General features: G+C 43.0%; 1 protein-coding gene across 10 annotated transcripts in view; it reads right to left on the bottom strand.

Annotated features, from left to right (window-relative positions):
* Window positions 1-25,661, bottom strand: part of ADCY10 (adenylate cyclase 10) — a 108,803-nt gene that overhangs the window by 81,007 nt on the left and 2,135 nt on the right. For 3 of the 10 annotated variants that reach the window (XM_003824603.5, XM_055112001.2, XM_055112006.2), the window contains exons 2-8: window positions 16,798-17,003; window positions 15,696-15,800; window positions 13,813-13,851; window positions 13,459-13,602; window positions 11,223-11,428; window positions 8,744-8,840; window positions 5,992-6,080 (exon numbers count right to left, since the gene is read on the bottom strand). In XM_003824603.5, the coding sequence (XP_003824651.3) occupies window positions 5,992-6,080; window positions 8,744-8,840; window positions 11,223-11,428; window positions 13,459-13,602; window positions 13,813-13,851; window positions 15,696-15,800; window positions 16,798-16,945 (828 nt within the window). In that variant the 5' untranslated portion in view covers window positions 16,946-17,003. Of the gene's footprint in view, window positions 1-5,991; window positions 6,081-8,743; window positions 8,841-11,222; window positions 11,429-13,458; window positions 13,603-13,812; window positions 13,852-15,695; window positions 15,801-16,797; window positions 17,004-21,585; window positions 21,750-25,661 lie in introns of all 10 variants that reach the window. The other 7 variants (XM_055112002.2, XM_055112024.2, XM_055112009.2 and 4 more) reach the window with 4 other exon arrangements.

The following is a 25,661-nucleotide window of genomic DNA, read 5'->3' as shown; positions in this document are numbered from 1 at the left end:
TTGAATTTCTGTGTTATCAGTTGTAATGTCTCCTCTTTCATTTCTGATTTTACTTATTTGGGTCTTTTCTCTTCTTTTCTTAGTTAGCATGGCTGAAAGTTTCTAAATTCCTTCTCTGTGTTATCTTGAATTTCTTTGAGTTTCCTCAAACAGCTTTTTTGAATTACCTGTCTGAAAGGTCACATATCTCTGTTTCTCCACCCTGGTGCCTTATTTAGTTCCTTTGGTGAGGTCATGTTTTCCTGGATGGTCTTGATACTTTTGAAAGTTCATCAGTGTCTGGACATTGAAGAGTTAGGTATTTATTGTAGTCTTTGACATTTAGGACTGTTTGTACCTGCCCTCCTTGGGAAGGCTTTCCATATACTCAGAAAAACTTGGGTGTTGTGATCTAAGCCATATCTATGTTACAGAGCACTGCAAGTGCAGTAATGCTATGGTTCTTGCAGACTCATAGAGGTACCACCTTTGTGGTCTTAAATAAGATCCAGAAGAATTCTCTGGATTACCAGGCAGAGACTTTTGTTCTCTTCCCTTACTTTCTCCCAAACAGATGGAGTCTCTATTTCTCTGTGCTGAGCTGCTTGGAGCTGGGGGTGGGGTCACACAAGCACCCTTGTGGCTACCATCATTGAGACTGCACTGGGTCAGACCTGAAGCCAGCACAGCACTGGATATTGCCCAAGGCCCACTGTGACTACTACCAGGCTACCACCTATTTTTGTTCAAGGCTCTAGCACTCTACAATCAGCAGGTGGCAAAGCCAGCCAGGCTTGTGTCTTTCCCTTCAGGGTGATGAGTTCCCCCAGGCCCCAGGCAGGTCCACAGATGCCATCTGGGAGTTTGGCTCTCTTATTTTTATAGTTAGGGATAAGAATAGCATGCTATGTAATTCAACCTTCTATTTTCATTAGGTATCTTCTGGAATGTTTTCACATTCTATCCTACTCTACGTTCAAACAAAATGAAATCAGTATTATTATCCCCATTTTACCAATTAGATAACTGATGTATGGAGCAGTAACACAACTTTCCCAAGGTCACATAAGGACACAATAAACTAGAACCCAAATCTCCAGACTCCTCATCCAACATTTATTTATTTATTTATTTATTTTTTGAGACAGAGTCTCACTCTGTCACCCAGGCTGGAGTGCAGTGGCGCAATCTCGGCTCACTGCAACCTCCGCCTCCTGGGTTCAAGCGATTCTCCTGTCTCAGCCTGCTGAGTAGCTGGGATTACAGGTGTGTGCCACCACGCCTGGCTAATTTTTGTATTTTTAGTAGAGACAGGGTTTCACCATGTTGGTCAGGCTGGTCTTGAACTCCTGACCTGGTGATCCGCCCACCTCGGCCTCCCAAAGTGCTGGGATTACAGGCATGAGCCATCACGCCTGGCTCATCTAACGTTTAATCTGCCACACTCTCCTGCCTCTCTGGGGTAGTATATTTCATTTAGGTCCCCTCTTCTCTCCAACACGACAGGCACAGGGAAAAGAAAGGAGAGTGTTGGGCCGGGCGCAGTGGCTCACATCTGTAATCCCAGCACTTTGGGAGGCTGAGGCAGGAAGATCACGAGATCAGGAGATCGAGACCATCCTGGCTAACACGGTGAAACCCTGTCTTTACTAAAAATACAAAAACGTAGCCGGGCGTGGTGGCGGGCGCCTGTAGTCCCAGCTACTCAGGAGGCTGAGGCAGGAGAATGGCATGAACCCGGGAGGCGGAGCTTGCAGTGAGCCAAGATTGCGCCACTGCACTCCAGCCTGGGTGACAGAGCGAGACTCTGTCTCAAAAAAAAAAAAAAAAAGAAAGGAGAGTGTTCCCAAATTATCCCTGCCAATCATCATCCCTGAATTTTGTTAATTAAATACATAGCAAATCAATGGGGGAAAATCACTGCACTTTCTCCCTGAAATAGCACAGAAGTGTCAGATTCTTCAACGACAATGTGAAGCACATTTTCTAGATTAAAGAAGAAATTGGTATAGGGAATAATGCAGCCATGCTTCCTAACTGCCTAGAAGGTCCTGGTTTCATGTAATTTTATTCTTTTTATAAAAGAGATTTAATAATTTCTAATTAACCAATGTGCTGATTTTTTTCTTTTCTTTTCTTTTCTTTTTAGAGACAGGGTCTTGCTCTGTCCCCAAGGCTGGAGTGCAGTGGCACCATCTCGGCTCACTGCAAGCTCCGTCTCCTTGCTCAAGTGATCCTCTCACCTCGGCCTCCCTAGCGGCCGGGGCTACAGGCACGTGCCACCACACCCAACTAATTTTTGTATTTTTGTGGAGATGGGGTTTTGCCATGTTGTCCAGGCTGGTCTTGAACTCCTGGGCTCAAGTGATCCACCTGTCTGGGCCTCCCAAAGTGCTGGGATTACAGGCATGAGCCTGGCCTTGATTTTTCTTTATTTTTTATTTTTTTATTTTTTATTGATCATTCTTGGGTGTTTCTCGCAGAGGGGGATTTGGCAGGGTCACAGGACAATAGTGGAGGGAAGGTCAGCAGATAAACAAGTGAACAAAGTTCTCTGGTTTTCCTAGGCAGAGGACCCTGCGGCCTTCCGCAGTGTTTGTGTCCCTGGGTACTTGAGATTAGGGAGTGGTGATGACTCTTAACGAACATGCTGCCTTCAAGCATCTGTTTAACAAAGCACATCTTGCACCGCCCTTAATCCATTCAACCCTGAGTGGATACAGCACATGTTTCAGAGAGCACAGGGTTGGGGGTAAGGTCACAGATCAACAGGATCCCAAGGCAGAAGAATTTTTCTTAGTACAGAACAGAATGAAAAGTCTCCCATGTCTACCTCTTTCTACACAGACACGGCAACCATCCGATTTCTCAATCTTTTTCCCACCTTTCCCCCCTTTCTATTCCACAAAACCGCCATTGTCTTCATGGCCCGTTCTCAATGAGCTGTTGAGTACACCTCCCAGATGGGGTGGTGGCCGGGCAGAGGAGCTCCTCACTTCCCAGTAGGGGTGGCCGGGCAGAAGCGCCCCTCACCTCCCGGACGGGGCAGCTGGCCGGGCGGGGTCTGACCCCCCCCACCTCCCTCCCGGACAGGGCGGCTGGCCGGGCAGAGGGGCTCCTCACTTCCCAGTAGGGGCGGCCGGGCAGAGGCGCCCCTCACCTGCCGGACAGGGTGGCTGGCCGGGCGGGGGGCTGATCCCCCCACCTCCCTCCCGGACGGGGCGGCTGGCCGGGCGGGGGGCTGACCCCCCCACCTCCCTCCTGGACAGGGCAGCTGGCCGGGCAGAGGGGCTCCTCACTTCCCGGTAGGGGCGGCCGGGCAGAGGCGCCCCTCACCTCCCGGATGGGGCGGCTGGCCGGGCGGGGGGCTGACCCCCCCACCTCCCTCCCGGACAGAGCGGCTGGCCGGGCAGAGGGGCTCCTCACTTCCCAGTAGGGGCGGCCAGGCAGAGGCGCCCCTCACCTCCCGGACGGGGCGGCTGGCCGGGCGGGGGGCTGACCCCCCCACCTCCCTCCCGGACGAGGAGGGAGGACGCTCCTCACTTCTCAGACGGGGTGGCTGCCGGGCGGAGGGGCTCCTCACTTCTCAGACGGGGCGGTTGCCAGGCAGAGGGTCTCCTCACTTCTCAGACGGGGCGGCCGGGCAGAGACGCTCCTCGCATCCCGGACGGGGCGGCAGGGCAGAGGTGCTCCCCACATCTCAGACGATGGGCGGCCGGGCAGAGACGCTCCTCACTTCCCAGATGTGATGGCAGCCGGGAAGAGGCGCTCCTCACTTCCTAGATGGGATGGCGGCCGGTCAGAGACGCTCCTCACTTTCCAGACTGGGCAGCCAGGCAGAGGGGCTCCTCACATCCCAGACGATGGGCGGTCAGGCGGAGACGCTCCTCACTTCCCAGACGGGGTGGCTGCCAGGCAGAGGCTGCAATCTCGGCACTTAGGGAGGCCAAGGCAGGCGGCTGGGAGGTGGTTGTAGCGAGCCGAGTTCACGCCGCTGCACTCCAGCCTGGGCGCCATTGAGCACTGAGTTAACGAGACTCCGTCTGCAATCCCGGCACCTCGGGAGGCCGAGGCTGGCAGATCACTCGCGGTTAGGAGCTGGAGACCAGCCCGGCCGACACATCGAAACCCCGTCTCCACCAAAAAAATACGAAAACCAGTCAGGCGTGGCGGCGCGCGCCTGCAATCGCAGGCACTTGGCAGGCTGAGGCAGGAGAATCAGGCAGGGAGGTTGCAGTGAGCTGAGATGGCAGCAGTACCATCCAGCTTCGGCTCGGCATCAGAGGGAGACCGTGGAAAGAGGGGAGAGGGGAGAGGGGAAAGGGGAGAGGGAGAGGGAGGAGGTTGGACTTCTAAGGCATTTGGATTGAGATACTAAGAGAGGAAGCTAGAGGAGAACTCAGGGACAGAGAAAAAGTTGGATGTGGCCACTGATTTTTCAAATAAAATCATTCACAAATAAATAATAAACTTCTGTCAGACTATGTATTCTGAGTTTTGGCTTGGAAAAGAGGACTACGGTATCTTTAAGGACTTCTCTTCTTTGGGTGCAGGGTCTGGTTTTGGTAAAGTTGTAAAAGGTTGTCTTTGGTCTTATTTTCAACCCCCTTAGCTGTACCTCTTCACCAGGTAAACATTTTTCCTGCCTGGAATTTTCCCAGTGACTCACAGAGTCCATCTTATATTCCATTGCTAAAGACCTTGTTTTCAACTGGTTGCAATTAAAGAAGCATAATGTATTATATCTCTTGAGAATGGCTGGGGGAGAATGGGGTGACTTTTTTAAGCTTCAAAAGCCATGAAGAGTCAAGCAATGCAGGCACTAGGGGTAATGTTTTTACAATGGGCTGAAGGTGGCAGGGTGCATTCTGATACCTCTCCAATTCACTCTATGAAGGCAGCTACCCACTGGACAGGCCTTTGTTACAAAGATTTCCTCCAGGACACAACAGCATTTTGATGGGACTAAGTATTAAAGCAGGCATATATTAGGAGGGTGGATAGCCTGTGCAAAAATTGTAAAAGTCAGATAGACCAGGGTCCAAATCCTAGCTATATCTTTTACTTGACAACCTCAGGAAAGGCTGTAGTGTTCTCTGGGTCTCAGTTTTCTCATGCATATAAAATGAGGATAAAAATATCTACCAAGGACTGTAAAGAATAAATACATGAACTAGCAGAGTGACTGGCATATGGTGAGTGATAAGAGATAGTTATAATTCACATGGATTAATAAATTTGAGAGAACCAAGATTAAGAGAATAAAAAGAGAAAATATTGGGGGGTGGAGGTAGCTCAGAGTATTCTAATTACCTGCATTGTTAAATCTCAAAACTTAAGAGCTAATGCAAATGACTTGGAGAAATAGTGTACCAATGTTCATCCACTTGAAGTCTTTCTGCTATGTGGCATATAGAAAGGGTGCCCACGTGTTCTTATATGCTTGCAACAGCTCCCATTTGCGCAATTATATAAGGCAACGCAGTCCTATTTTATGCCTGTTGTCATATTATAATTATGAATAATGATCTCTTTGAAAGTATTGAGATTTGAACAATGAATTTCACAGTCACCTACACATAGAGAATGTCTTTTTAGGCTCAGTGTGGTGGTTCATGCCCATAATCCCAGCACTGTGGGAGGGTGAGGCGGGCAGATTTCTTGAGGTCAGGAATTTGAGACCAGTCAGGCCAACATGGTGAAGCTCCATCTCTACTAAAAATACAAAAAGTTAGCTGGGTGTGTGGCGCATGTGGGAGGCTGAGGCAGGAGAATTGCTTGAACCCGGGAGGCGGAGGTTGCAGTGAGCCAAGATCATGCTGTTGCACTTCAGCCTGGGTGACAGAGTGAGACTCTGTCTCAAAAAAAAAAAAAAAAAAGGAAGTCTTTTTATTTTAATGGAACATTTTACTATTTACTAGTAGCTGCTGTTTTTTTTTTCTTAAATCTTAAAATTCTAGCTGTCCAGATCCCTGATATCCCCAAAGCCAGTAAATTCAATTTTGAAAATACCTGCTTCAAAATGCTTTCCATCACATACTTTTGTAGGGACACCTCCAGTTCAGGATCAGGCTTCAGCGTGCATGCAAGCCTCAGGAGGTCTAAGAAGGCAGAAGGAGGGTGCAGGCTCAGAGAGGGAAGTTTGGCTCTGCAGTGCTAGCGAGAGGAGGCTCCCAGTCCCTATTCTCTTGGGCAGTGGGCCTTCCTGTCCTTACAGTTGTCAGGAGACTCTGGGACACCTAGGGGCTGAAAGGGCCAGGGGAAATCCAAAGAGGAACTCTTAGAGGTTACAGGTTTCCCAAAATTCAGTCACATGTAGCTCAAAACCTTGTTCAAACTGACATGACACTTTGAGACTTAGGGAGATTTTCACTTCTGAACTTGGTTTAGAACTATAGCCACAGGAGATGGGAACAAACAAATGAGGGAATGACAAGAGAGGAGCATGGTGACAGAATGAAGGGGATGGTAGAGTTGAAAGGGCAGCAGGAATAACATTAAGAAGACTGGTTTCTGATCTCAGGCTTGATACCGCTTCACTGTGTGACCCTGGAGAAGTCACTTTGCTGCCCTGGTTGCCTCCTATTTCCTCACCTGGGAAAAGAGTAGTTGAGCTTCATGATCTCTATGGTTCCCTTCACTATAAAGATTGATAGTTTTATGCTCTAGGATAGACTGATAAGAGATGGTAGGAATGAGTTTGAGGGAGTCAAAAAATAAGGGAGACAAATGGCAAAGGGTTTTCAGCAGGGAAGAAAATGATAATGTGAAAAAAAATGTGTGTGTGTGTGTGTGTGTGTGTGTTTAATTTGGCTGGTCCTGATTTGTAGCCTTTATAATAAAACCATAACTGTAAGTGTAGCACTTTGCTGAGTTCTGTGAGTCATTTCAGTGAATTACTGAACCTGAGGGCATTAAGGAGATCCCCAGATTTGTAGGTAGTTGGTCAGAAGTGCCGGTGGTCTGGGGATCCCAGAGCCTGCAGCTAGTGTCTGAAGTTTGTAGAGGATTCAACCAATGAAATCCTGCACTAGCTCCAGGTGGTTATAACATCAGAGTTGCACTGCAGGCCGAGCATGGTGGCTCACACCTGTAATCCCAGCACTTTGGGAGGCCAAGGCAGGTGGATCACGAGGTCAAGAGATGGAGACCATCCTGGCCAACATGGGAAACCCCGTCTCTACTAAAAATACAAAAATTAGCTGGGTGTGGTGGCACGCATCTGTATTCCCAGCTACTCAGGAGGCTGAGGCAGGAGAATCGCTTGAACCCGGGAGGCAGAGGTTGCAGTGAGCCCATATCGCGCCAGTGCACTCCAACCTGGTGACAGAGCGAGACTCCATCTCAAAAAAAAAAAAAAAAAAAAAGGAATTGCATTGCAGTATTATGGTGCTCAAAGTAAGGCCTGAAGAAACCCTTTATAGAAGGTACCATTAAGACCCAGGAGATGGCATTAGTAAAGCTCAAGGAGTGGGTAATGTCATGAGGCTTTCTCCTTCATCTCTGGAGCTTCTGAGGTTCTTGGCCTTTCCTGATCAATGTTTGTACAGTCTCCCCACTCCCCACCCCACTGCCTATTGTGGCTTTGTAAAAGTACAGTCTTCTATTTGTAACATCTAAAATACTCCAGACCTGTACATAAGTGATGAGAAAGAATGATTCAAAGATGTTTCTGATGTTTCTCACTTGGATGGAGTTTCCAGGGAAGGGTAAGTAGCTAAAGTTCAGATACGTTAATATTAGATGCCTATTTGACATCCAGTGGAAGTCACCCACAGGTAGGGTATTTTGGTTGTTTTTTATGAATTCAGGACAAAAATCTGTCCTAGAATTCAGGACAAAAGACTGAAGTGAATTCTGGCAGTTAGGTCTGAGACTCGGGTGATATAAGCAACTTGCAGGACCTTGAGAGTGAGTGTCTGCTTAAGTTTTGTGATACAGTCTTCTCACTTGCCTCATCTTACTCATATGGAAGTTAAGCATGAATAAATGGTTCACTAAGAAGTGAGTAGAGAAGACTAGAAGGTCAAAGACAGATACCGGAAGTCACCAACATTTAAGACATGGGAAGGAAACTAAGCAAAGAGGACTGAAAACAGGTGATTTGAGAGGTTAAGGCAAAACTAGAAAAGAATAATACTTTTGAACCCAAGGAAAAAGGAGAAGGTAGTGTCCAAGAAAAGAGCATAAGCTATGGTCAACCATCTAGGATGAGGCCTGAGAAGAGGTCACCTGGTCTGGCAAATTAATGGTCCTTAGTGGCCTTGACATAAACAGTCTCAGTAGACAGCAGGGGACTAGCGTAGAAGCTAGGTGTCAGCGGTGCAAGACTGAAGAGCAGGTGAGCACAGACATCAAGGTGCTTGCAATCAATATTTATTGGATGAATAAATAAATAAGGGGACATGAGAGCAGGTATAAATACATTTACAGATTACTTTTCCTAGAAGTTTATTGGTGAAGGTTAGGAGGGGAAAGCAGCACGGAAAGAAGCTTTACTTTTTCTTTTATCCTAGGGGATACTTATTAATGTTTGATGGATGAGGGAAAGGAGTCAGTGCCTAGGGAGAGGTGGATGGTGTGGGGAGTGTCATACTTAGAATTGCTGTCCCGGAGAATGGGAAGTAGGTCCCTTTTGTGTGCTGGTAAGGACCAGGAGCTGTGTTGAGTAGCCCACCCACCAGTAATGAAGCTGTTGGCATTGATATAAGACCCTACTGACCACTGGTAGGGGCAAAGGCATTTTTCCATGGTGGGTACTTACTTTTGTGCTCACCAGAAGGATAATAATGCATGAAGGTCATACACTTTGTGAAAAATTCATCAAAATTAAAATTAGGGGGTGGTTTTAAGAAGTTAACCTAAATAAAAGCAAATGAGAAGTTTTCAGTTATTCTGAGAACTGTTTAATCCTTTGAAGTGTAATTTCTTAGCAGAAAGTCAGAGAGTATGCTTTTGACTGAACAGTGATTGGCACACTTAAACACCAAAACTCTTTGATTTGTAAAATTGAAATTTTAAACTGAAAATCTAAAAAATATTTCCAATTACAGTGTTCACTCACATCTCAATGTTTGGTATATGTACAGAGAGGGTCATTCCAAGGGGGACTAATCTTATACTTTTCTGCCCTTAGAACTTTTTCCTGCTTTTTTTCCTTCATAACATTTTAATTCAAATAAAACCTGGTTAAACTGCACACCATTTCTTCCTTATAAGTGTTAAAGGACGGGGGCTGATGGCCAAAAAGGAATTAGGAGCATCACCAGTCATAAGACATCAAGATCATGAGACACATGTGATGACACACTGAGGATGGCACAACCTCATTTTTGTGATATTCTTGGTTAAAAAAAAAAAAAAAGCATCAACTTGGTCCAATAAAGCGAAAACATCAGGCCTGTAATCCCAGCACTTTGGGAGGCTGAGGTGGGCAGATTGCTTGAGCTCAGGAGTTCGAGACCAGCCTGGGTAACAATGGTGAAATCCTGTCTCTACCAAAAATACAAAAAAAAAAAAAAAAATTAGCCAGACGTAGTGGCACATGTCTGTGGTCCCAGTTACTCAGGAGGCTGTGGTGGGAGAATCGCTTGAGACTGGGAGTTAGAGGTTGAAGTGAGCTGAGATCATGCCACTGCACTCCCCACTGGGTGACAGAGTAAGATTCCATCTCAAAAAAAAAATATATATATATATAGAGAGAGAGAGAGAGAGAGAGAAAACATCAGGCAAAACTAAACAGAGATATGTTTGACAAAATAACTGACAACTCTCAAGTGTCAAGGTCATAAAAGACAAGGAAAGACTGAAGTGCTGTTACAGACTGCAGGAGACTACTCAAAAATATCAACAAAATGCAATGTGAGATCATGCATACAGTCCTGGAACATTCCACTAAGTGGACCACAGTGGGAAAACTGGTGACATTCAAATAAGGTCTTTAACTAGTGCATAGTATTGTACCAATGTTAATTTCCTGGTTTTGACTATTGCAGTCTTGTTATGAAAGATGTTAACATTAGGGGAAGGTAGGTGAGGGATATATGGAAACTCTGTATTATTTTTTCAACTTTTCTGTAAGTCTAACATGAATTCAAAGTTAAAACAATTTTTAAAGGTATCAAGAATGATTGAAGAGAGGCTGGGCGTGGTGGCTTACACCTATAATCCCAGCACTTTGGGAGGCTGAGGTGGGTGGATCACGAAGTCAGGAGTTCAAGACCAGCCTGGCCAAGATGGTGAAACCCCGTCTCTACTAAAAATACAAAAAATTAGCTGGGCGTGGTAGCGGGCACCTGTAATTCCAGCGACTCAGAAGGTTGAGGCAGGGAATTGCTTGAACCCGGGAGGCGGAGGTTGCAGTGAGCCAAGATCACGCCATTGCACTCTAGCCTGGGCAACAGAGCGAGACTCCGTTTTTTTTTTTTTTTTAAAGAATGATTGAAGAGCATGGGAATGGGCTATTGCTTTAGCCAGCTAGGCCATGCAGGCTGGATATGTCTTGCTGGAAGAGTGAGGAGTGGGTGGTGGTGGTGAGGGTTGTAGGCTGATGCATGAGTGTGGGAGTGCTTCCTATCTTGACCAGCATCTGCAAGGATTCTCTGTCTTTTCTTTCTTTCTGCCGCGTAGTCCCATTCCTTTGGCTCATCTAGCAGCACACCTTTCTTCCACTTTCATACCCTCAAAGCACAGCTTTTTTAATTGTCCATATCCCAGGGACAGTTCTGCTTATAGTCAATCTGCAACTTAACCACAATGTTTTCTACTAGGCAGAGCCACAGGAAGAGAAGTCTCTCTTCTATCACTGAACTTCGCCGCACTTGCTCAACTCCAACCTTTACCCTCAGTGATCCCTCATCCTGGGTTAGGAGAGGGTGTTGCGTAAAGAAAGTGAGGGTCAATGACAGCCTTTAAAACTATTCCCCTCTGCTCCTGGATGAACCGGCAGACCCTTCTGGTTCCTTAAGCAAGGTCGCTAGCCCCTCAAAAGGCCTCAATCCCCAAATTCCATATCCTCAGTTACCCATAAAGAAGCCTAATCATTTCCTCCTCAAGCTCACCAGCCTGGGCTCCTCCCAGAGGAGCTGCCCTGGACTAAAGCCTCTGTAGCCTAACCCAGACTGACCCCCTCCCAATCTCCAGCCCAGGAGCTTTATGAAACCAGCGTGCCCAGTGACTCTTCTGGCAGGGGGCCTCTGTTACAGGCTGGCAGAACTTTCTGTAAGTAGCAGCATCACACCCACCTTAACTGCTCTCTGATCTGGAACACTCTCAATTTCAATCATGCTCCGGTCACAGAGCTGCCAGCAGTTTGGTGACAGAATAACATCATTCATCTGAGCCATGTTCTGTGCAAGGCGCACATCGTCCACTGCCTGACCAATCACCAGAAAGTGGCTGTGTGTTTCATCTCCAAAGACCAACATGCTGATGTGGCCAGCAGCCAGTCCTGGCAAGAAGGCAAGAAATAGGTTTGCACAAGAAGTTCTGGATTATTTCCCAGCAGCACAGGTTTTTGGAAAAACCATAATCTTGGTGGGACTATACTATCTCAGAGCAAAATCTCACTTCTAAAACTTTACATAGGAATTATGGCATATCTCTTTTGGGCTCGGGCCTTCCAAAGCTCCCCTTCTTCCAAAGCTAGAAAGTTCTACCACTAAATTTTGCCTGTCTGTAACATTATCTCACTACATGGTCCTACCAGTCCCCAAAGTTATTTTTACCTTTTCTTCAATTATGTATACTTAAGGGCAACAGGGAATACCTTTAATAATTCTTATTTTGGGAGAATTTGCATTTTAGCAGAGATTGAAGCTGTAACTAAAAATAATCCCTTAGGGTTGAATTTTAGACAACAAAGGGTGGGGGAAAGGAAGTATGCATTTGACAGTTACACATCCCATCCCAACAACCGTTTCTCTCATTGTTTTTAAGTTGGTGAATGAAAGTTTTGGAACCTAAGTGACAGAAGAAGATATTGTATAATATGACATGTACACAAAATATATGTATAAATGAACTGTAAGTGACACACATTTCTTTCAAATGACTGTAATACAATCAACGTTTATTTTTTATCTTCGCTCTCTGCTATACTGATTTGTCAGGGCTGATTCCCCCCTGATTCTACATACAGTTTGTTTTCTATCTGAAACACACTGATGTTTGGACTTACTCTAAAAAAAGGTGCTGGGACCCACCTCACTAACAGCCAATCAGCATGCAAGAGGGGGCTGGGTTCCCATCATTCTCAAGAAGGATAACACATCAGACTCCTTGGGTACTAACTTAGAAAAAATATTCAGTATTACAATAACTTTGATTTTTTTTTCAACAAAATATTTAACTTATTTGGGCTTTTTTTTTTGAGATGGAGTTTCACGCTTGTTGCCCAGGCTGGAGTGCAATGGCGCCATCTCGGCTCACTGCAACCTCCGCCTCCTGGGTTCAAGCAATTCTCCTGCCTCAGCCTCCCAAGTAGCTGAGATTACAGGCACCCGCCATCACGCCTGGCTAATTTTTGTATTTTAGTAGAGACGGGGTTTCACCATGTTGGTCAGGCTGGTCTCAAATTCCTGACCTCAGGTGATCCACCCACCTTGGCCTCCCAAAGTGCTGGGATTACAGGTGTGAGCCACTGCACCTAGCCTTATTTGGAAATTTTTAACAACATCAAAAGCGGGCATAGGTTAAAGAAGGCTAAGAAACAGTTAATTGTATAACTGCTGATGATCCTATCAGGTATGACATGTGAGAATTCTAAGTTTTGCAAAGTTTAGTTAGGAGGAAGCTAACACCAACAGCACCAACCATAACTCTGTTACTCATTACTTATACCTCTCAGAATCTCATTTTTCATCTATGAAATGGATACAATGATGCCTGTATCTCAGGACTGTCATATAGTGTGTGTAATGTTTGCACATGCATAGTGTGTAATGTCTGCAATGTAATAAGGAAATATGTGTGACTATTACTATATTATATGTATAACTTTAAGAAGCCTTGTGTAAAGCTGGAGCTGTGTTGCAGGCTGACCTGTTAAGTTTTCCTACACCTCATTCTTATGAGGTAGTGGGTGACCAGTCTCATGTCGTTGCTGAAACTATGTAATGGCAAGCTAGTCTATTTTGTTTTATACTGCACAACCTTGACAAGCAGCAAGATGGAATAATAATAACAGCAGTAGCAGTCATAAAGACTATTTTATTGGGTGGTTCCTATGCATTAACTACCATACCAACTAATTTACTTTTTGTAATAGCTTATTAGGTAGATACTATGATTAACCCAAATTCTCTCAACTGGTATGTGAGGAAGCCAAAATTCACATTCTGATTGTCCTGATGCCAAAGTTCAGGGCATCATGGGGCTGAGCCACCATGTTCTACTACTTCTCTTTGGGAGAGAGAGATGCCCCAGGAGTCAAGACCCTATCCCAGCTGCCGTAGGATTTATTCCTTCTCAAATTCTTACCTATCTTGACTCGGATGTCTAGGCCTTCTTCCCACTCCTGGGTCTCAAACAATCCATGGATCTCCAGGCTACATTTAATTACCACTGTGATAATGTTTTTCAGCTGCTTTCGCTCCACCCTCCACAGGGCTAGCAGTGCATCACCTTCAGAGAGAGACATGCGGCGGGCTTTTGACCTGCCCTGGGGATCAATCTATTTTGTATGAGATCTGTATAGAAACTTAGTCATCAAGCATTCCTCAGCCTATCTCCTGGCCACTCCCTTCTCTAGGATGCCTCCTTTGTCCCCAACACAGAAGCACAGGCACCTCAGCACTCCTTTCTTACCCCTCCTATCTTAGTAAGCCCCCATACCTGCAAATTTCAGGATGTCTCCTCCAAAAATCAACACTTCTGAGAAAAAAAAAAAAAACAAATTAAATCAAACCCTGATTCCTTAAAGGTAGTAAAAAAAAAAAATCATTCTTTCTTAGTGGAATAGAAACTAGATCAAAAGAACAGTGATTCAGAGAATAGGCTTATACTAAAGATCTCATCCCAGACAAGCCACTTAACCCATTTGAGTCTGTTTCCTCAAGTGGAGAATGAGTATGTGGAACCAGTTTACATCTATGCTCCATTTCTGTGAATGGGGAAAGACAGGAGAAAGGCAGCTAGGGTTTCTGATGAGGTCTGAAGACAGCTGCCCTCCTCCCACGATAATGGAATGCTTTTAATTAATTTATTGATCAATATATGTTACAGGCTGGGGCTTGTGTAAGCATGGGTGGGTGGATGAATGACAGGACTCCACAAAAACTAGGAGTCAGGGAATGGGAAAATCACAACCATAGTCACTTGCATTTTTGGTTATTACCAACTTTGTATTTTGTTTATTTAGACGGTATGGCATAAATGGCCATTCTCTCTTTTAGTTACGCATCATCATGGATTGGTTAAGCACCTGTTGTGCCAAGTCAGATGCAGAAAGGAATCAACCATAGTTCCTGCTTTTATGAAGCATTAAATTTTGTCTAGTGGGTAACATCAAGATATTACTAAGGAACTCAGAGTCTGATAAAACACTAGGCCAGGAGTTCACCATAACAGAGTAAACCGTTGTCTTCATGAATAGTTTGAATTAACAATGCAAACAAGATGGCAGGCAGAGGTTGACAAGGGGACTAAAGTTTTCAGTTCACTCTAAGTGCTTCAGCATCCATCATTAGGAGACAAATTATTGAGAAGCTAATTATAAATCATTTATCTACTCATACAACAATCTCTTAATGACTGTCTTTGGGTTTTATAGATGCTGGCTTTTAAAAATACTTGGATAGGCCAGGCGTGGTGGCTTACGCCTATAATCCCAGCACTTTGGGAGGCTGAGGTGGGAGGATCACCTGAGGTCAGGAGTTAGAGACCAGCCTGGCCAACATGGTAAAACCCTATCTCTACTGAAAAAAATACAAAATTGCTGGGCATGGTAGCGCACGCCTGTAACCCCAGCTACGTGTGTGGCTGAGGCAGGAGAATCGCTTGAACCTGGGAGGCAGAGGCTGCAGTGAGCTGAGATCGTGCCACTGCACTCCAGCCTGGGAGACAGAGTGAGACTCTGACTCAAAAAAAAAAATTAATAAATAAAAATAGCCGGGCACCCTGGCTCTCACCTGTAATCCCAGCACTTTGGGGGGCTGAGGCAGGTGGATCACTTGAGGTCAGGAGTTTGAGACCAGCCTGGCCAACATGGTGAGACCCCATCTCTACTAAAAATACAACAATTAGACGGGTGTGGGGGCGGGCGCCTGTAATCCTAGCTACTGGGGAGGCTGAGACATGAGAATTGCTTGAACCCAGGAGGCGAAGGTTGCAGTGAGCCAAGATTGTGCCACTGCACTCCAGCCTGGGCGACAGAGCAAGACTCTGTCTCTAAATAAATAAATATAAATAAATATAAATACTTGGATATATAATATAACTAAAAGTATTACTACTACAGTTCTTTTAAAAGCAGTCTATAATTCAGCCCTCTAACACAAAACATCCCTTCCCTCAAATAGTCTGTATTAGTGAGGTTTGATTATATTTATTTCTTCAGTTATACTATATCATATTTCAAAAAAGACTGGTTTTATACACATTTCATGCGGAAGAGAAGGAGTGCTAAGCAATTGTACTCTATCAGGTTATAATTGACAACTACGGAAAAAACAATGAATTGAAATATTCTCAAGCCAGAAACCTATGGGAACACTTACTCTCCACTATTGCACTTATGTGGTAGTTGAGGATCTCCACCAACTGCTCAGCCCCTCTGTCCATGTACATGGCACTGCTGAACTTCTCAGTCATTGCAGTAAAACCTGGAATAAATGTGCAGCTGGTTTCCTTGGCTGCTTGGGGGAATCAAACAGAGCCAGAAGAGGACTACCCTGGAAGGCAGTGGGCCTCAGCTTTTTTTTTTTTTTTTTTTGAGACAGAGTCTTGCTCTGTAGCCCAGGCTGGAGGGCAATGGTGTGATCTCAGCTCACTGCAACCTCCGCCTCCCGGGTTCAAGCAATTCTCCTGCCTCAGCCTCCCGAGCAGCTGGGACTATAGGCGAGCGCCACCATGCCAGGCTCATTTTTGTATTTTTAGTACAGATGGGGTTTCACCATGTTAGCCAGGATGGTCTCGAACTCCTGACCTTGTGATCTGCCCTCCTCGGCCTCCAAAAGTGTTGGGATTGCAGGCATGAGCCACCGTGCCCGGCGGCCTCAGCTTTTAAAAACAGGCAGAGTTTCTTCTTAAGGATCTTTGTGGCTGGTCAAGTGTCAGACATGCAGCCTCCTCTAGCTATTATTTTAGGGGTCAGGAAAAGGCTCCAGATATTTCTTTCTTCCAAATTCTCAACTGTACAGTGATAACTGCAACTTCTTTAACTGGGAATAAAATTTTCATTCCGTGGCAACAAAAACACACACATTTCAAACACTTCTGAAGAGGTGGCAAGTTTATTAGTAAGATGTAAACATCATCTAGGGAGATCATTTCCTGAGGTCAATTTTGACTGGGATGTGTATGGGGCTTGGGGCTGGAGAGGATGAGTCAGTGAAGTTGGGGCAGAGATACTGGAGCAAAGAATGGGACTTGAGCATGTTAAAGATATGCCTATGACTGGCAGTCCTGAGTAAGGGAGGATGAGAGAGAGCCAGGGCCACAAGCTATTTCCTCCCTCTTGTGTTCTCAGTGGAGCACATCTGCTGTGACAGCCCAAGGGCTCCAGAATGGCCTCCCCACTCTGCAATCAAGCTCTGCATGTGAATTCCCACACGAGCCTGTTGCTCATCCACATTAAACAAACATCCCTTTTGCACTTGCCTGAAATATCAACAAACATCAGGACTCCGTCAAAATAATCTATAAAGGGTCGCTCTGGGGAGAAATGTCCATAGACAATGAGGTCTGGTAAATGAGCTGCTATTCTGACTATGGGCCAGTCCTGGAATTCTTCTTTTGGAGTGTTCATGTTCAAGACAAATGTTCAGGATTTTATGGTGACAGGAAGCAGTCTCCAAATAGGTCTTCTAAAAAGAAAATTGAAATAGAGGAAATCTGATATATTCATTTGCTCATTTTCCTATTGCTCTTTCTCCATTTGTTTTGTTCTAACCTGCGGCCTGCTTATAGTGGTGAAAATGCCAGAGTTGTTGAGCCACACTTCAAAAGGGCCAATTTCTATACAGAGGAAGAACCCTCCCACCCTGAACAGCTGTTGCATAAGTGAGCTCCATTACAAAGAGGCTGGGGTGAAAGAGGGTAGCTGAACGGCTCAACTCATTTGCAGGAAGGGGTAGGCCCTCGCAGGGCAAGTCCAGTTGTAGTGGGCTGTTAAGCTCTATTCACTCAGGCCAGACTTCTTTTTCTTCTGTCCTCATGTTTCCTTTTACCCTCTCTCTACCTTGGTCTTTTACTTTTTTCTCTCTTTAAAAAAAAAAAAGTGTAGATGTGATTCGTGTGTGAGTGTATTTATATGTAAGTGAGTATTAGAGTTTTGTATATAGGCAAGAGATTAAGACTATAAAGGTATAATGTTAAATAAATGGAAGAAAAGAGTTCAGAAATGTGTGTGTGTGTGTGTGTATGTGTGTGTGTGTGTGTGTGTGTGTGTGTGTATGTGTGTGTGTGTGTGTGTGTGTGTGTGTGTGGCAGCTGGAAAGATGGAAGACCTTAAGCTGTAAATGGAAGGAAATGCTGAAATTTCAATTTGTTGCCCAGTTAGTTCTGAGAAAACTAGGATTTCCTAAGGCCTTCCTGTAGCTGCTGGGGCAGATTAAATGCTCATGCCTAAATGTTGTAAAAATCATGCTCTACCAGCCTGAACAGTAAAAGCAAACACCCTTTACTTTTTCAGAGCAATCCAAGTTACTGGAATAGGTTATACAGAAAATATAAGAGGATTTGTTTTTTTAAGAAAAGGAACTGTTATTTTTGGTTTAATTCTGACCAGCAGAGAGGAACTTGTTAGTAGGTCATATTGGGATATATTAGAGTATTAGAGGAAAAAATTGAGACAGTCGCTTATATCCCTTAGATTTAAGGGGAAGTATTTAAAAAATAACTCAGGGAAAAATATTTGTACATTTAACAGACAAACTTTAAAATGTATATAGTATACATTTAAAAATGTATTTAGTATTCTAAAAAATGAGTGCTAAATGTTACATATTGGATAACCTTTAAAAGGAAAAGTCCTGGCAAACTCAAATGTTAAGAAGTGAACAAAAGAAAGAAACATATAACTAAGGTTTAAAAAAAAAAGGGTAGCATTAAAAATGCAGCAAAAGACCACAGCATGTGCCAGGAACAGTCAATAGATAAAATTAAATCAAATAAATAACTTCAGATAGTAAATTTGGTGCTTTATGAACTTTTAAGAAGGGTGTGAGATGCTAGGTGCAGTGGTTTGTGCCTATAATCCCAGCACTTTGGAAGGCCTACACAGGAGTATTGCTTGAGCCCGAGTTCGAGACCAGCTTGGGCAACATAGTGAAATCCCATCTCTCCAAAAAAAAAAAAAAAAAAATTGCTGGCTGTGGTGGCATGCACCTGTAGTCCCAGCTATTCAGGAGGCTGAGGTGGGAGGATGGCTTGAGCCCAGGAGGTCAAGGCTGCAAGGAGCTGAGATCGTGTCACTGCACTCTATCCTAGGTGACAGAGTGAGACTCCATCTCTAAAATAATAATAATGATAATAAAAAGAAAGGTACAAGAAAATTGAATGTCCAGAATGAAAGACTTACAAAAAATGCTAAAGTTAAGAAAACCTAGAGAGATTTTTAAAGGCTTTGTTGAAAACAAGGTAATTAATAAAAGAGGAATAAGGACGAAGCTTAAGTATGGTGTACCATACAACTTTTCTTTTGTTTCTACCTTCTCCACCATGGAGGATTGAAAAGTATAACAAGCATTGCTAAGAAAGAATTGAAATTCAAGATAAGTAGTGCTAAAGCACACAGTCATTTTAAATAAATTCTAGCTAGTCCCAGACAACATATATCTACAGATACTGAAAGAACTGACAGGTGTAATGTCAGTAATCTCAAAAAACCATGGAGAACAAGAGATGGGCTGGAATACCATAGATGGGCACATTCTTTTTTGAATTTCAAAAGATGAGGCTACACATGGATCCCAGAAAACACAGACCAGTAAACATAATGTATTTGTTGAGATAATACAGGTTATGTTTCATTATCAAATAACTTTGAAATCTCAATGGCTTGAAATAACAAAGGCTTATTTCTTGTTCATTTCTTGCTCATACTACATGTCCCTTGTGGGTTGTATGGGGTTCTCCTCTGTTTTTGCCTTCACTTTGGGACCCAAACTGGAATATTCTGGTTGTCAAGGTAGTGGGAAAGAGGATGTAGTGGAGTATACTCATTCTACTCCCAGAAGTGACGTATTTCACTTTTACTCATGGCATTGACCAAAGCAAATTACATGACCATGCCTAGTTTCAAGTAGACAGGGAAGTGCACTCCTACCATGTGCACAATAGGAAAGAGAGTTGGAATATTTGGGAGCAGCCTCAATGGTTATTTAGATTAGCAAGAGGTGATTAAAAGGAGTCAAATGGATTCAGAGCCAAGAGCAAGCCAACATTATTTCCTATTTTGGAAGAGTTATTAAACTTTTAAATCAAGAGACTGCTATAGACAATGTATATATTGACTTTAAGGCATTTGGCCAAATTTCTCATATCCTTGTGAGTAAAATATACAAAATTATAGGAATAAAGAAAATATAATTGGCTGGTTAGCAATCACACCTAATGGAAATTGATTAGTATTCTGGTGTCAACTCAGAGGTAAGCCTCCATGGGCACGATAGAAGACTTTGATAAAGATATAATTGGAAGTACGGCCATTATGGAAAATAATATGCAGGTTCCTAAAAAATTAAAAATAGAACTACCATATGATCTAACAATCCCACATCTGGGTATATACCCAAAGGAATTGAAATGAGTATCCCTGCACTCCCATGTTTATTTCAGCACTATTCACAATAGCCAAGATATGGAACCAACCTAAGTGTTCATCAACATATGAATGGATAAAGAAAACATTGGATAATGTATACAATGGAGTACTATTCAGCTGTAAAACAGAAGGAAATTCTTTCTTGTATGATAGTGTGGATGAACCTGGAGGGCCTTATGTTAAGTGAAATAAGCCGGCCACAGAAAGACAAAAATATTGAATGATCTCACTTATATATGGAATCTAAAAAAGTCAAAATCATAGAAGCAGAGTAGAATGGTGGTGCCTGAGGCTGGGGTTGGGTGGGGGGAATGAGATGTTGGTGGCTGAAGGATACAAAGTTTCAATTAGACCCAATGAAAAAGTACTGGAGATCTAACCTAGAGCAAGGTGAATACAGTTAATAAAGTATTATATACTTCAAAATGGCTAAGAGAGTAGATCTTAACTGTTCTCACCACACAAAAATGTTAAGTATGTGAGATGATACGTTAATTACCTTGATTTAATTATTTCATAATGTATACATATATTAAAACATCACATTGTACACCATAAATATGTACACTTTTTGTCATTTTTGCATTAATAAAGCTGAGGGAAAATAAAATTTGAAAATATAGTGAGAGAACTAATGCACTGATGACAGAGCTAGGATTTTAATATATCTTAATCAACCAAAATAATGAAATTTCAAAAGAATAAGTGCGAAGTGCTGTGTTTAGAGTTTTTAACAAAATAAAATGCATAAGCACGAGGAGCTAAAAAACTAGATTTACTGCAAATTAATGCTATCTTTTAAAAAACTTTTATTGAAGCATAACATACATGTAGGAAAATGTACAAATCATAAGTGTATAGCTTGAATTACTCTAAGGCGAGCAAATCCGTGTAATACCCATTCATAGCAAGAAGGAAAACATTACCAGCTTTCCAGAAGTTTTTCTCATGCCACCTTCAAGTCACTACCCTTCTCTTTTCCCTGAAGGTAACCTTTCTTATTTCTAACAACATAGATCACCTTTGCCAGTTTTCGAACTTTATATAAATGAAATCATACTACATATTTTGTGTTTGTGATATTCATCCATGTTGTTGTATATCAATAATTGTTCATTTTCAATGCTATATAGTATTCCATCACCTGATGGAATATACCACAAAACATTTATCCACTATACTATTGACCTGTGGGTTGTTCCCACTTTTAGACCATTATGAATAATGGTGCTAAGAACATTCTTATTCATGTGTTTTGGTGAAAAGATGTATGCATTTCTCTTGGGTATATACACAGGAGTGGAATTGCTGGGTCATAGGGTATACACATGTTAAACTTTAGTACAGGCTTGTCCAAGCTATGGCCTGTGGGCCACATGTGGTCCAGGATGGCTTTGAATGCAGCCCAACACAAATTTGTAAACTTTCTTAAAACATTATGAGATTTTTTTGTGATTTTTTTTTCTTAGCTCATCAGCTATCATTATTGTTAGTATTATTTTATGTGTGGCCCAAGATGATTCTTCCTCTTCCAATTGTGCCCCAGGGAAGCCGAAAGATTGGATACCCCTGCTTGAGTAGATCTTGCTAAACAGCTTTCCAAAGTGATGGTACCAACTTACACTCCCTCAGGCAAGGTAAGACAGTTCAGTTGCTACGTATCTCAGCCAACACTTATTTTGTCAGTCTTTTCAACTTTTAGTCATCTTGCTAGGTAAGTGGTGGTGAGGAGACAGGCCATTTCTCTTACTGTCTCCTGTCTCTGAAGAGAAGGAGGAAGTAAAAGCTGAAAAACACAGGAATGAAGTCAGTGGCAAGACCAGCCGGTGCCACTGATGACCAGGTCTGAGGTTAAAAGATTAACCCCCCATTCTAACCACATGTGCTATCTACAGATCTCAATCTATTATGACCCTTTCACGTGGAACCCCTCACAGCTGTAAGCCCTTAAAAGGGCCAGGAACTGTTTCTTTGGGGACCTCAGTTCTCGAGATGCAAGTCTGCCAATGCTGCCAGCCGAATAAAGCCTCTTCCTTCTTTAACCCGGGTGTCTAAGGGGTTTTGTCTGTGGCTCGTCCTGCTACAATGGTATCTGTGGTTTTGTGTTTCCTTGTTGGTACTAAGGAGATTAAGCACCTTTTCATATGTTAATTAGCTATTTGGATGCAATGCAATTTTAAGATACATAAAAGTGTTCAAATCTAATCCAGAGGACTGAAGTTCATTGACCTCTTTAAAATTCATTGACTCTGGAATGTGAGGAATGATGGGAGAGACTGGAAATAAGTCAGAAAATTATGACATTTTGGTTAAAATGGTAGTTGTCTTCAAATATTTGGGCTGAACTGTGAAAGTTGTGGGGTAAGTGGTGGACGTGGGCTAAGTGGGGGACATGGGTGTGTATGCAAGGTGTAATGTGGGACCCTGCAATCAAAGAACAACTTCCCTACCTTCTCCTTGAGGTAGAAATTTGGTTTGGGTTAGCAAGATTAAAGTTCACGGGAAGTATGCAGTGGGAAAGGAAAGTTGGTGTGTTTTTCTTCAGTGGAGGGAGCTAGTTATCAAAGAATAAGTGACTGTAAACAGTATGTTCTGTAGGCATGGGTGCTCTGAAGTGGCTTCCACAGATGTGCTGAGTAGCCAGAGAACTAAGATAGGACTGAGCAGAACTGAGCAGGGCGTAGCTCTATTCTTCCCTCTCCTGCCCCCAGTTCACTGGCTCAACTTTGATTTCTTTAGCTACCAAACTTGTAAGATTGAAAGACTGAGCTAATGAAAACAGAGGATGCTCAGTTAAATTTGAATTTTAAATAAACAATTTTTTAGTATAAATATATTCCAAACATTGCATTCTTTCTAGCAGCCCTACTATCAGCCCCTTCAATCTTGGCAATACCACACTCTCCTCACATGCATAGTATAGACTGTTTTGCTAAAGTTGTTAACACTGGATGGAAAGTGGGTTAGGTTTATTCTTTGTTGCTCAGGATCAACTAGGATCAATGACTGGCAATCACCGAAGGACAAATATAAACAATGTAAGAATGAATGTTCAAACTGGGCAGTTTTAGGAAGTGTTGAATAGCTATCTACCTGTGAGGGTAGAGGTATAAAAAGTAAAGTAGAGGTTCCTCTTCAAAGACTTTCCTCCCCGTCTAATTAGGAATAAATAGTAACTTCTCTTAAAAGCAAAATTTATTCAAAGACCTGTGCTAACATTCTTAAATATCTGCTAGCCATAATAAAGAAATCAATGTACTTTATGTTCTTGGCTCCCACAATGTAGCCTAAATATTTGCCCTGGCATGCTTATACTGGTCCAAGCAAGCATTAGGTCATAGCCTGTTCCTCTTCCTTATTTAAAAGTATTTTTACTTTTCTCAGCATTCCACAAGTTACTTCCTCCTTCTTTTGTTCTCCTCTACCTTTGCCTCTTTTAAAAGGTTCTAAGTTGCTAGCCGATCGGGACAAATACAGAATGTGAGGTCCCGTTCCGGCCAATGGGCAGTAGGGTGAACATGTCAGGTTATAAATGACCCCGTCTCCTTTGTTCAGTGTACTCTCGTGGCAAAACTGCTGGCGAGTATACCCTCTCTGCAGGAAGTAAAAATGCCCTTACTAAACAAATATATGTTCAAGTGCTATTTCTTTATGGCATTGGAGAACAAGCGTTTCAAACAGAGGTGATTTTAGTCAGTGTAGAGATGAATTAGATGATTGTTAAGATTCTATTGTTTTAGTTAAGGTGATGTGAATGAACTTGGACAGATTTTTCTGTTTATGATGACCAAACAAGGAAAGTACATGCATTTTGAGATTAAGATGGCATATGTAGATGTGAAACTAAAAGAAGAAAATGATAGGTTTAAAAGGCAGGGAGATCTAAAATGAATATCTGGGAGTTTCTTATGAACACCCATAAAAGACAATAGAAATTTTCTATTTTTGAAGATATAGTTTTCTGCTTTAAGTTCTGCAACATCACAAAATGATTAGTGATAGCTGTATTTACCTTTCTACAGGCACATACCACATTGTAATTATAATTTATTATGACCTTTTTATGTGAAGCATTCTATTGTAGGAGTTATTAAGAAATTATTTTAGGCAGATAGAGAGGAAAAGGGGTCCTTGGGAAATTTTCATTTTTTAAAGCATCTCCAGAAAATTTCTTGTAAAGTCTTGGCTCTTAGAGCCAGGCCGGCAACCTTTGATAAGCAAATGAAGGCCATTAGAAACAGGGCCCACCCAACATGGCGATTCCGGAGACCTTCTTTCCCTTGCCCCACATGTTCCTGGCAACATGGCCACCTCCACATACTCCCACGTGTGTAGAACATCATGGCACCCTGCATTTGCATATTAAAAGGCTAGGGTGTGAGGGCTAGCTTTTTCAAGGGCTTTGTGAATGACATGCCTGGTCAAACCAATCCCCTGAACCCTATGCAAATCAGACATTGCCTCCTCCAGCCTCTGTAATATATACCTAGCTGACGTCCACCCCACTGGGGGTTCCCTCTCTCGGAGCACCCCTCCCTCTGTCTCTGTATGGGGGAGCTTCTTCCCTCTTTCCTCTTCCTTCTTGCCTATTAAACTCTCCGATCCTTAAAATCACTCCACATGTGTCTGTGTCATTTTATCTAAACCGGGATGAGGACTAAGAACCTTGGTGTTCCTCCACTCATCGGAGCCGTATCAATTCTACATAGGTTGCCTCATTTAATCATCCAAACAGCGCTATGAAGTAGACCTGATTTCTATAGATATGAAAACTGAAGCACAGAGGTATTAACTTGCTCTGGGTTATAAAGCTGGAATATCCAGGTCTGTGGGACTTGAAAGTCTCTGTCGTTTCTACTATATCATGCTATATCCCATTTGTATACGCTTTATAGCACTTTGGGGATGTATATGACCTAGACAAAAGATGTAGGTTTAATTTAAGAGCACTTTCAATGCATGTTGATGGTACCCTTATCAACTGTTCAGCCAATTCTATCACATCAAGAATAGAGCATGAACAGCATGGGTACTGACAAAGCACGGAAGCACCTTGGAATGAGAAATGAGGATACCTGAGTCAAAAGGCAAGCAGGCGAATGAGGCCCGAAAGATAAACCAAGAAGGATTCCTGAATGCGGAATGTGAGTAAAGAAAACTCAGTAGTACCCAAAAATGAAAAGAGAAATTAGGGTTCGATTATATTCATCAGTTTCTCTAAATCTCTCCTCTAGAATTTCCTAATAGATTTTATACTCAACTTTTCACCTACATGTAAAGTCAGGTTTCACAAGGGTCCAAAGAGGGAGATACTCTGAACTTAAAGGCACAGTGTTACCTGTCATGAAAGCTTGCTTGCCTACTCGAGCCATGGTAATTTTTCTTCTGAGCTATTGGGGCTCTTAATGTCTACACTTAAGTGGCTTATTTCCCATACAAATATCCTTGATTATCTTTTGAATTGCTTCTATTTTGTCTTCATCTGAATTGTAAGCTCCCCGTTTGGAACCATCTTCTACATATCTTTGTTTACTCGACAGCACCTTGCCAGAGCCCCCTTCAAGAGGTAGGCACTTGGTAGTTGTTGACTGATAAAAAGGAGGATATCACGTGAGAAACTGCAGAAAAGAGGCAAATAAAGAAAGTAAGCTAGAAAGACAGAGCATGAGGTTGAGAAGGTGAGGCAATATTTAAGCCT

The sequence above is a fragment of the Pan paniscus genome, chromosome 1, assembly GCF_029289425.2.
Source record: "Pan paniscus chromosome 1, NHGRI_mPanPan1-v2.0_pri, whole genome shotgun sequence".
Taxonomy (NCBI): domain Eukaryota; kingdom Metazoa; phylum Chordata; class Mammalia; order Primates; family Hominidae; genus Pan; species Pan paniscus.
Note: the sequence above shows the minus strand (reverse complement) of the source record. Positions and strands in the feature narration are given on the sequence as shown.